The 12,849-nt window shown below is 43.1% G+C and overlaps 1 protein-coding gene across 12 annotated transcripts in view; it reads right to left on the bottom strand.

Annotated features, from left to right (window-relative positions):
- Positions 1-12,849, bottom strand: part of TEAD1 (TEA domain transcription factor 1) — a 248,626-nt gene that overhangs the window by 171,552 nt on the left and 64,225 nt on the right. For all 12 annotated transcript variants that reach the window (XM_036220453.1, XM_016135432.2, XM_016135433.2 and 9 more), the window contains one exon: positions 568-823. In XM_036220453.1, coding sequence (XP_036076346.1) covers positions 568-724 — 157 coding nt within the window. In that variant the 5' untranslated portion in view covers positions 725-823. The remainder of the gene's footprint in view (positions 1-567; positions 824-12,849) is intronic.

Genomic DNA, 12,849 nt, shown 5'->3' with positions numbered 1-12,849 from the left:
GCAGCAAACTGGTGGCACCAGGGTCTGATCAAGCCATGCACATGTTTCGTCTGGGTTATACAGAGCTGTATTAAAAAAAAAAAAAAAAAAAAAAAAAAAAAGTGCCGCCTTCTAAAAATGAGATTTCCTATATAAACATCTAGGATTGCTAGCTCTTCGTAGGGAAAAAAGAAAAAAAATCAAGCGATTTGGCAGCACCAGGCCCCCACGTCTACATGGCACTAGTCTGTCATCTGGAGCTAAGCAGCAGCGCTTCCTTTCAAATGGGCACGCATCCTGGAGAACGAGTTCCCACGTTAGTGTCTGCATATGCCAGTGCAGCTATCTACACTCCTACCCGGACCTCGAGAGCTTTGGATATAATGCCGCGGAGAATGGAGAAGGAGAAGACACCCCTAGGGAATGATTTCCCAGTGGTCCTTCATGGATTCTCCTCTTTAGTTGAGATTTAGTCCCTGGGACGGCTTACACAACATAACGAATGGATCTCGGTAGAAGGTTAGCTACAATGATCCTTTACACAAGAACACATTGCAGCATTTCAAAGGAGCATTCCAAACCACTTACCGTACATCTTGCCTTCATCTGATAAGATGATTTTCCTCCTCCCACATGGTGGATAGATAGCCAAGGCTTCCTGAAAGCTCTGCTCAATGTCAGGGCTCCAGACCCCTTCTGCATCGTTGTCAATTGGCTTATCAGCAGAGTCACTCATCCTTTCCATGTTTTCGGCAGGGCTCTCGCTGCCGCTCCAGCTGCTGGGCTCAATTTTGGCGGTTGAATTTTCCAAGCCAAAGCTTGGAGCCTTTTCAAGAAAATAAACCTAAGGGAGAAATCAAAAGGTAGTGTGATAAGGACAAGGTAGCCACCAACACACAGCTCTTGGTAGTTCCACTGCACATTCCTCAGTCAGCAGCTTTGCTGGGAGAGTAACTCCTAGCAGAGAATACGGATATTTGAGATCGAAGTGATTTTTTTTTTCCTTTCTTTATCACGTTAGGCACTCAATACAGAAATACAGTGGCAGGCAGAAGCTGGATAATCTTTGCATATGAGAGGAAGTTTTCATCCAAGAATAGTACTTACCCTGATTCACGAGTTCACAGTGAATCCTACAAAACCATTTACTAAGTGTCTACTATCTACCAAGACCACTTTGCTGAACAATAATCAAATCTTCATAGCAGGACAAGTTGTTTAAAAGAAAATAAAGTAAAACAAAAGATGTCTGTTCATTGTGGTAAACTGATATAACTCTGATGTGTTAAGCCACGTTTGTCTCTGACATCACCAAGATGCAGGATGGAAGATGGAAAGGGGGAGGTTATTTTGTTATAATAAATACTAACTCTAGTAAGACAGCAATGCCAGTTGACTTGGACATGCTAGTTTACAGCATTTTCTCGCAGGACTATGACACTGTACAATCAGGTCACTTTGCCATTCTCGGCATCTAGATTATAACCTTGAAGCAGGGACCAAGTTGTCCCCATTCCTGCCTTCCCCACAACAGCTACAAGTGGTAAGGACACTTGCAGAAATAAGTGTTTTACACCTATATAGGTACCTCATTTGGTAGCCTACTCAAAATTCTTGATCATAAGAAGACCATGAGGGAGACTTTCATTTTTTCCCCACAGTACTGAAGATTACAGAACCAAAAGAAAAATTTTCTCAAAGATTTATTCCCCTTAAATTATGCATGAAACCTATGGTCTTAAAGGGATAAGCTTTCCAAACAAATGTCAAACTGGCACAAACACCAATGTGAAAATGATCTAATCCAATACCCCCTGCTGTCCGCACACTAACACATCAATATCCCTTTGTTGAAAAGGCATCAGATCATTAATTCAAACGCTTCCCCAAAAAGGGGAGAGGAATTGCTCCTGGGGACTGATCGAAGAGGGGAGGCACAGGGCGTGAGTAGGGATTGCTTGGTGGGACCATCATTTCCGGCCTTCTGCCCCTATCACATTGTGCAACATTACAACAGAGGCAGCCAGGAGGGGAGCAGGTGCTGGTGGCCCCGCCAGGCACCAGGGACTGCTCCATGTTCCAAGGCAGTCACCTGAGATCACGCAGCCCGTCTTCCTTCTCCTCCCAATTGTATCCCTTCCCCCTAGCCTCCCCCACTGGTGTATATCAACAGATCCCAGGTGCAGAAACTCTGAGGCACATGAACATTACACAATTAATGGAATAACTAGTGGGTGCTTTTGGCTTTGTATGCTGACAGCTTTTTAAATTTGGCAGCACCTGGATAAAAGAACCCCTCAGGTTGTCTGCCTTTAAATTCTGCCACTGATCCATCATACAAAGAACTTGTCAGCAAAATATTTACTACTTCTTACCAACACATGTACAATGACGTAGGACTTTAAAGACTGTCAAATGTTGAGGTATAAATTATGCCACAAGAAAGGGTTTTTGATTGACCCGCAGATGAACTGTGTGATGCCTGCGATGTGGGCCTTTTGAATTCTCAAATCATCATTTTTTTTTGTTGGGATCCAAGAGTATTATAAAATTTAAAGGTGAGCCATATCCTCCCCCTAGAGTCTGTTCTAGATCCAAAGTGCCTTACTGGAGAAATTATGAGAATATGAGTGAACACTTTCAGCAGTGGCTAGTCTACCTTTCCCTCTGCACCTTTCCCAAAACTAAAAGAACAAAAACAAAACAGCAGACACGTACAAAAATACAGACCAGTCCTTGAGCTCTGAATAGCTCAGGGAAGTATGAATTCACTGCAGGGAGTCATTTTTAGATAAACAGTGGATATGCCCAGCACAAAACCACTGTGGCAGAGGGACGGAATCCAGGACAGTGAGGGCCAGTTGAAGGGACCTGGAGAGCTTTACTTGACAAAAAAAGGACATTACCATATAACTGAGAGCCTCAGAGTCTTCAGACCAAAACACACCAACACTCCCAAATCCAATGCTTAAGTCCCCTCTAACATTTCTCAACAATTGGTCATATAGTCTATGCTTGAACACCACCAATGACAAGGAACCCACTACCTCTCCCAGTAATACCTCCTTCTTGCTGAATGTTGAAACTTTTCCATTAGGCTAAAACCCATGTCCTGGTTAACTTCTACCCAATCGTGCCATGCAGGAGCAAATCTCTCCCAGAAACACCCACGTAGGTATGACACGAGTAGTCCTTGGGCTCCTGATTGTGTCCTAGACTAGACATAATTCACATCACCCCTTGCCCATCCCTTATAAACACAGCCCAGTTTGTCTACAACTCTCAATAAATGACACTCAGAGTTGGACTATGATCCATAAAAGCTCTAAGCTCCCATACTCCAAATGCTGTTTCTGAATTCCCCCTTGTGCAATTAGTTTAGGAGCTAAAAGCAGTTTATATTTATTCCCATTAAATTCCATTTTTTTTAGCCTTGGCCTATGGCTTGAAGCTGGTGAGATCTTTCTGAATCAGAGTTGCCAAGCATAGTGTCTGTAGACATCGAACAACCTCTAAAGAGCTATCTGTCATATGGCGAGGGTGTAGACCTATTGTGTGGAAGTTCTAAGATTCTGGCTCAACAAAAGAAAATTTTCCTGCTACCTGATTGGTTCAACAAGGGTGGACTGCCTTAAAGGCAGGCAGCAGTCTTGCAAATAACCCCTTCAAGTTACCTCTAAAGCTAGGGGTCACAAGCCCTTGGTTTTTTGAAGGAATGCAATGTTAGCTAGCATTAATTGATACATCCACTTCATAAGCGCAGGCACTATTCTCTTCTAAATTCCCATGTTTTTATTCATCTACTGCAAAGGAAAAGAACTCTGTGTCGAGGCTCTTACAATTTGGTCAACTGGAGCTCAGCAGGATGGAATTACCTACTCTGGACAAGAGCCAGGACACAACCCCAGAAGCTACCAGATACATAATCCACAGAGTTATACAGACCCTTGGTTTTACAAACCCAATTGTAAGATGAGGCCCTGTATGGGCAGAGAGTTTCTGATCACAAGACTGGGGCTGGCTGAGAAAAGCTCCCTGTACTGGATACCAAAATAACCATTCTGGCATCCCGTCCCTCAGGTCCCTTCCAGGCCAGCTCAAAATCCACCTCATCCTGGAAACCGTCCTTGTAACTAGTAGCTCAGAGTATCAGCCACACATTAGGAGTGTCCTGAAAATGTGTGGAATTAGTTAACTACCACCCAATTTACCTGGTTTCCAAGTACGTAGCATGTAATAAATAGCAAATGCATGGCAATAACATGCTTATTACCAACAATAGGATCAAGTGAATTATACACAGACTATCTCTGCCTAAAAAGCTTATGTCCTCACCTCCTCGTCCATCCTTTGAGCAAGGGAATTAACTTTCACTCAGTTCAATAAATAAAGAACAGCACACAATGGGGGCGAAAGGGAAGCATGCCAGCAAGGCTCCAACTGATCTGGGTTCCAAAACTGGCTTGCCCACTAGCCACACAGTTCAGACTACATAGTTAATCTCTCAGAAGCTCAGGCTTTATTTGTAAAATATAGATAATAAATTCAATTCCAATACAGAAAAATCATTAAGGGGTAGAAGGATTCTACCCCGCAGGGTTGCCATAAAGATTTAGAGAGATAATTTGTGACAGTGCTCTGTCATCTGTAAACCATAACCAGATGTTCATTATTTTCAAGTCCATCATCTCTAGGCACAGGTATGTACCTTGTTATGCCCAAATACCTACTGATAATGGGATAGTGAAGAAATGAAGGTGCTGCCTTAAAGGTTGGTTCCCTTTGGGAAGTAAATTTACAAAGACTCCTCTTCCTTAAGGTCTTGAGGTGGCTAAATCGAAAATTTAAATTGGTAACAAAACCTTCACTTCTAACACTCATCTAAATCTAAATCTATATTCTATTCACAGGGTCGATAATTTTCACATTCTTCTAGGAAGTTTGGTTCAGGAGGATAATCCCAAACCTAACTGAACGCCTAAAAGGAAAGAGAAAAGGGAACTCCTGTTTGCCGAAAATAGACTCTGTATCATGTAGCATCCCCATCCCATGGCCTCAGTGTCCATCATTATCACTTTCTTCTAAAAGTTATTTTTTTTTCTGACACTCTTCCTAGACACAACATAATAAACAAACAAACAAACAAAAAACCTGTTGCCAGGGACCCAAATATTCCTGCTAACTGCCCCAACAGCTACACTCCCTAAATGGATCATTCTTTTACAATTATCCACTGCCACTTCAAGAAGGGTAACATGAGTATAGTGGAATGACATCATATGTGTATCTGACCAATACACATTTTAATATAAGAGCCTGGGGGAAGAAAGGGGTGAGAGAGTCAAATACATGTGTTTGTGACACGAACTCTATTCAAGGAACATATGCACAAAGGATATGACATAGGACACGGGAATCTGCAGCTCCCTTCATCTTAATTCCTGTGAGTCTCTCATAATGTAAGCATCTCGCCCACTTTGGGTGATTTAAGGGCTCTTAAATAAAGAGTTAGTTTTAACTAACCCTCATGATTAATGAAACGCCACTGAACATGAGGGTTACAAAAAAATCCAAACAGCTTGTTTTAGCCAATGTCTTTAATACCCTATGAGGCAACAGGAAAAGAGCTGGACTAGGAGTTAGGATGTTGTCTCTACCTGAGTATCCCAGGACAATATAGTATTTGTAGCCCCCATTACCTCAGTTTCCATCATCAATAGTTAGGAAACCAACTGAGTCATTACGTGTTCTCATAAACTTGAACTATAATAGAACTTAGTAAGTTGGTTTGTTATTGGTCCCCATCATCCACACCCATGTCCTTGAGGGCAGGAGCTGTTACATTCACCATAGTATCCTCAGTGCTAGCACAGTACCTGGCATAATAAATATTCAAAGAAAGAAAGAATAAACCAACAACCAGATAACATGAACATTCTTTGGTAACAACATGACTGATTGTATCACCAAGCTTTCCACAAGAAAGGGATCGGTTTCAGCTCCCTTCCTGTTCCTCACCCTGACTCTGGCCAAGGGTCTAATGAGTAGTAAGAGCCCAAAGGAAATCGCCAAATTAGGACAGACTTAAGCCAGGCACAGTTTAGATAACTAAGAGTTGGCTTTCTGATCCAATTTCTTGTTTATTAATCATGATTATTGGCAACCAATAGTTATATGTTAAAGAGACAAATATGGTTTGGGTTCAAGCTTCTTCTACCACAAGCAAACTTTATTTTGAGTGGAATGGTAATTTTTGAGATACAATATTTTACCTTATCCATCCCCCCACCCCCACCTTTTTGGACACTAGAGAAGAGCAGAAGGTGACAGCTCTAAGAAAAGCTACGCTGGCGGCAAAGCGATGAGGGGCTGAAGACCAGAAGCCAAAGAGGTGACTAAGGAAGAAATTCAGAGGTAAAAAATGGCAGCAAAGCAAATCTGAGTGAGTAGGTGAATGAAAAAAGCAACATATGGTGAGTAGTCCTAAAGAAAGCTAAAAAAAAAAAAAGATTCTAAGCACTCAGGAGAATGTGAAAGTAGGCACAGGAGGGAGCCATTTTAGAGTTTAAAGAAAGAGAATCACATGGTTGGACTATTTGTAGTGGACAATTCAACCAAGCATCTGACGGTTCAAAGATCACTGTGATCTTAGTCAAAGTTCAAATTTTTCTCCTAAGAGATAAGCTGCCCGCCAACAAAAAGACTAGGAAAAAAGGAACTTCGCTTTGAAAGTGAACTGGTACACCAAATACAAATTCAAGCTTCTCCCAATGAACCAGGCTTCAAGAACAGTGTCTGAAGCTTTCACCTACCGGATCTCATATAATCATTGCACGACCCTTGTTGGGTATCATCCCCATCTTATGGGTTCCAGAGGCCTAAATAAGCTGGCCAAAATCAAACACTCGACAGAATTTGAATCGAGGACTCATTTCTCCAGAGAAAATGCACATTCCATGGGAGTATCAGATGCACCTTCGCTGTCCAGTAAGCTGGAGGCTGGATTTCAAAGGGAGAATGTAGGCGGCACTATATTCTCAATTCTCTCTATGAATGACACCATCAAGCATAGTCTAATTAATTCCTGATGAATAGTGATGATATTGACTCACCTCCCTGGATAGTTAGGAAGAATCTCATGCACTAATGATAGTTAATCGCTTTTGCATATGTAAAGTGGGGCAAGTAATTATTTTCCTACCATTTCAAACACTAGCCAAACTTGCTAACAAGTGGCTTGAGAAATAGAGGTGAAGATCAGCAGCCTGGATTTTTAAGGCAGTCTCAAGAGAGATGGAACTGCAGAACATAAATCATCATTGTCAAAGAAAGAGCAAAACTTTTAGGGAATGCTAACACTGACAATTGAGGCCACATATGCCGTGGAACCAGTAGCAGCCAGTAAGCCTTAGTGTCATATACTACGACTGCCAACAGGTTCCTTCTAATTTCAGCAGGAAGGAGTGGATAATTACTCCTTCTCATTTTCAAAAATCACTTCCATATCAACAGGATCCATCAACAAGCCAATACCTCTTCACCAAGCCCCTGATGCTGGTCACCCCATTAGAGGACTTAGCATTGCCCTCCTGAGATTCCCTGATTAATTCTCTGCTCCATCAGCCCTAAGTACTTGCCCAGGTGACAGCTCGAGAAAGGCTTTGATTGATTTCACGCTATGCAGCTCTATATTATCAGCCTTTAGGAGAATCACCTTCCTCATCCCCTTATGAATTTGTTAGCCTTTGAGAACAAAAATTCCTGCCTCTTCCTTTCCCCCCATCACCACAACCAGTCAAGCTAATCACTGCTCTCCATCATCAGTAGACTCCTTCAAAATAACAGGGCCAGAGACTCAGGTCCAGGCAATGTGTCTCTTCAGATCAGACCAAAGTGAAGGCTTGACATCAGAACAATATACTTGAACAGGGAGCATGTGCTGGATGACATGATCTGCAGCTTGAGTCATGGATCCCTGGGTTTTGGACAATTTAACCTCAGGGAACACGTTTATTTCAAACCTGGAAAGAGAAGTTTCTTTCCTGCTCTAAGAGGAAACAAAAATGCCACAAGAGTTAGCAGTAAGTAGCTATTTCACTAAGCATTTCAAAAGACAAATGTGTAAGCCCTTTCCCAAGTATAATAGTGAAAGAAAACTCCAAAATTAACTCCTCAATCCCAATAGTTCTGTAGAGTGAACATACATGAGGTAGACTCGCCACTTATATCACTTACTTAAAAACAAAGAAAACAAATACCAAGGAAATAATACTCTTAGTTACTACTTCATGGGTACTATCACCTTCTTGGTTGGTAAGACTGAACAGATAATCACGATGCCTTAGCATTTTAAATGACAATTAGTACAAATTCAAAATCAAAAGTAGACAGTTCCTATTTTAAAAGCTATTAACACGTGAGCTAAATACATACAAGGCATTTGGCAAAACCTTGAAACAAGCATTTCACGAGGGTCCATCTCAGCCCCCATGCCCAACGGAATACCTACAATGGGTCTCATACAATCAGAGTGCTAGTTCCCTGGGTGGAAAATCTATGGTTTGTACCTGGGGTGTCATCCTTCTTAGGACAGGCCAGTGGAGACTCACTCAATGTTTCACAGCCTGTTGCCAGCCAACTTAATGATATGTTGGCTCTGGACTGACTCCGAGTCACAGCAGCTGACCCGCCCAGACACAGCTCCTTTGGCTGATTCGGAATTCTAATTCTGCTGCACGATGAAAGGCCCTCCCTACTCTACACAGAGATATGGTCCCAGCCGCCTGCTCCAGCTCCTATGACTTAGGGTGCTTCTCTCAATCTGGCCCTGCCTCTATCTACCCTAGATTATTTAGACAGCATGCTGAGGGATAGTAGCAACAGATAAATCCACAGTTTACTTCTGAATGGGTCATAAGCCAATCAATAAGGAAAACTGGAACCAAGGAGGTATTTTAAAGTGCTGAACTATGAAGTCCCAAGTCCTGCTCTGGTTCTTCTACTAAGTACTCACAATGGCGTTCAAATGCTCTCTAAAGATCCAACTGACCCACATGGATCTCACCAGCATTCACATCAGAGAATCCAAAATCTAGGCTCCAGCGTGCCCAGAAAAAAAAAAAAAAGAAAGAAAACAAAACTCCTGTGTCCTGTCAGCTTAGGCTGACCATGAACACAATTCATCACAACACATTCGATTCCTTTTCATCATCTCGACCATCAGAAATCAGGATATCACTTTGTGTGTGGGTGTTGGGTCTGGCTTATCTGCCTTTAAATATCCATTTCTAATGGATCTGCACATACAGACCCTGGTATACTACCCAAATCATACAGGACTATTTTTTGAGTCCCAAAACATGATCATTAAACTCCTTGGGAGCAGAAATAGAGCTTATGTGACCTCCGGGGCTGAGAACAGTGGCACATAGCATTAACCCTGGATAAAAGTGGGACAACACAAAACAGACAGAACTAAGCTGTTTGTTCCAGTACCTTTCTGATTCCATAGTTACCATAGAGTAAGCTTATTCCAGGAGCTTTAAATAATTGCTTTTATGTGATGCCATCAGCATACTAAAAAACATCCCATGAATTAGTCACTGGATCTTCTGCAAGGATGTTGGGGTGTCCTGCATTGCATCACACAGAATTCTCTTTACAAAGACCCTAAAGGAAAGTTCAACAATATAATACCATGTGTTTTTCACCTTGCAGTCACCCAGCTAGGCCTTGGCTTTACTCACTCACTGCCAAGGTGCACTGAGCCACACTGGCAGGCCCCTTGAAGAAAGCATGGAGGTTATTTGGATTGGCAAGTTTGGTTTCATTCCTACATCTGCTTTAAGTCCCCACCTCTGGCCCCTTCTTTTTCTTCTTCTTTCCCATCTTTTAACTTATGCTACTTTGCGGCCTTACAAGCTACCCCTTAAACTCATTCTGAAACAAGACAGGGTAGAAAAATGAAGGGGAAATTATTTGTTTTATACTTACCCCACACCCCTATTTCTCCCCCACCCCCATATGCCAGGCACTAGAGACAGGGAGATAAATAAATATGCTACCCTCCCTGCCCTCGAAGAGCACCCTTTCAGCAAGTCGACAGATGAGTAGGCCAATTCTCTTTCAAGGCTTCAAGCCCCTTGGGTGGGAAGCCTGCCCTGCCCTCTCCGCCACTCTGCCACTCCATCCCTGGCATTCCTACAAGCAGCACCTTTGCCCACTCACTACATGGCAACGATTTGTTTATAGGTCTGTCGCCCTTGTGGGTTTGTGAGATCCAAGTGAGGTCCATGCCTTTAATCCTTTTTCTATCCTTGGAGTTTAACAAAATGTCTCATACAAAGTAAATGCTCCCCCAAAATAATGACTAAATGGATGCCTAAATAATGCATCCATGGGTGAATAAATGAATGAACAAGTAAAGGAATATAAGTTGTAAAATGAAGAATTAACAAAGTGCTGTTGGAGCACAGAAATAGGAGTTGATTCGGTCTCTCAAGTCAATGAGAGCCTCATGGAGGTGACGTTTCGGCTCGTCTTGACCTGAGCAGGGCTCACCAGGCCTATTAGAAGAAGAGCACAGGAAGACTTGTTCAGAAGATATCCACGGAGAAGTGATGAAGAAAAGGCAAAGCGAGAAAGCAGAACGATTAGGGCAGAGGCTGGAAAAGCTCGGTGAGATCACAGGCCAACAGGTTTGTACCGTTTCATACAAAGGCAACAAAAACTTGCGAGTGAAGAACAAAAGATTTTATAAATTTGAGATCAGAATTTTCAAATCAAAAGCATCTTTAGTGTGGTCCAAGGCCAGAACAGTTCTCTAGATAAATTCAAGTGTTACAATGCGGCACATCTCGTAAGCATTTCAAATTTATAAAGGGGTTTCAATGTACCAAGAGACAATGACAGTTTACACAGGTGTGGTTGTTTCAACAGACCAGAGTCACAAGATTAACTCCATTAGGTACCCAGTCACTTGGCTCTTCCAATATACTCTCACCAGACTTTATCCTCAAGCACTTTACATTATTTCCCTGGTCCCTAAAAGGCTGTGCACTCATCCCCAAGCCCAGCGTTTATGAGGACTAGAATGCTTGTGCTCACAGGGACACACACACTTGTGAATGTGTTCCCACACCAGCTAATGCCCACATGAGCAAATGTGCCAACTAACCAAAAATACCTAACACTGTGAGCTCACAAATGTCTACTGATTCCCAGTGTTCAGTGATACAACTGAGTCCCCACCCTTCAAATGAGAAATACAATCTGCCATTTAATGATGACACAGTGATGAAGCAGCTGCAAAACAGGTCTTACACTGATAGGGATGCAAATTCAGGGACCAATTACAGCCTCACCCTCTCCATCCCTGTCTCCAAATTTAAACCTGGTCCTTGGTTTATACCAGTTCACCTTCAGCAAGAGAAAAAATCTTGGCGCTTTGGCTGGAAACTGGCTGAGGCAGGATAAGTGAGTACTATTATTCCCCCTTCGGTCAATTAACAGATATTACTTGAGCACCTACTGTATGAACAAGTACTACAAGGACACACAGTGGGGCAAGACCCCCACGCAGAGAAGTAGGGACAGAAAGGCTGAGGCAGCCAGTTCTGAAATGAGGCCTAACTTCTGCCTTCACTTCCACATGGCCCAGGATGCTCTGAAGGAGACCATGGGATTCTTCCCTCTTCAGCTCTGACACCCCAAGCAAATGCATCAAGTGAAAAGGGCAAAAGGCCACAACTTGACTTTATCAACAGTTCTGCAGCTCCCTAACACACACACTTTCTTTATCCTTCTCTCCCTCTAGGATCTCATTTTCCTATAGATTCTGCTAACCCTGGCAGTGGAACCCTCGATTTCTCTCTAAAACGTAATCTGTTTTCAGTTATACCTACAAATAACTGAAGCCCCCTCTCTCTGCGGCTCTCCCTCTCTCTCGGTTCAGTGGACTAACGGTGAGGATGAGACTCTAAAGGCCAAAAGGCTCAAAGGCAAAGCAAACAAACCCAAACCCTCACGTTCAGCCTGCAAGTGTGCCTCACAGACCAGGCACGCTGGGTTCCGATACCTTCAAGTCATTTCTCCGCATCTAAGGATCTGCCTGTTAAAGCATCCATGAAAATTCAAAAAAGGTTTTCCAGGTCCTTGAAGAGGGAACCCAATGCCACAGCCTGCTGAGGAATTCTGCTACTCAGAGAACCTGGCTGAGACAGTACCCAAAGTTGGACCATCATCCCAGGTTTTTCCCATCCTTTCTGATGCAACTCATCGATGTCCACTCACTCCCTCATCTCTCAACTGTACCTCCTCCACTCCTCTCCAGCCCCACTAACTCTGCTCCTCTCTTACAGGCAGGACCTCTCCACCTCTCTGAGCTGGGCTGTCGCCTACATCCCCACACCCCCACTGCTGCCAACAGCCTGGTTCTCCCAGGTTCCCAACTTTGGGTGAATATCGGGATGACACAGGTGACTTGTTAAACACAGAGATCCCACATCTGATGCCAGAAATATGGACTCTTAATCCTTAGATGTGTTTTGAGCCTATGTTACTCTTTGGCCAGAGACGTTTTCTTAAAATACAAATATGACTTTTATCATCCACTCACTTGAAATCTTTAAGTAGATCCCTACCTCTTCAGAACCCATCTGCACAATAGGGTACCTATGACCTTAACCACCTGATCTCAGCCTGCTTCTCAAATACCTGTCCATTCTTCTACTCGCCAGCCACAGAACCACTCCAAGGGGCCCAGACTCAGCAGGCTGCCTACTTCACCCCTTCAGCCACCTAAGGTTCCCTCTGCTTAGATGATTCTCCCACTAGCAACTCTGTCTAACGCATGTCCAGGTCCCTTTCAAA

Source organism: Rousettus aegyptiacus, unplaced genomic scaffold, assembly GCF_014176215.1.
Source record: "Rousettus aegyptiacus isolate mRouAeg1 unplaced genomic scaffold, mRouAeg1.p scaffold_m13_p_5, whole genome shotgun sequence".
Taxonomy (NCBI): Eukaryota; Metazoa; Chordata; class Mammalia; order Chiroptera; family Pteropodidae; genus Rousettus; species Rousettus aegyptiacus.
The sequence above is the reverse complement of the archived record's forward strand: the minus strand, read 5'-3'. Positions and strand labels throughout refer to the sequence as shown.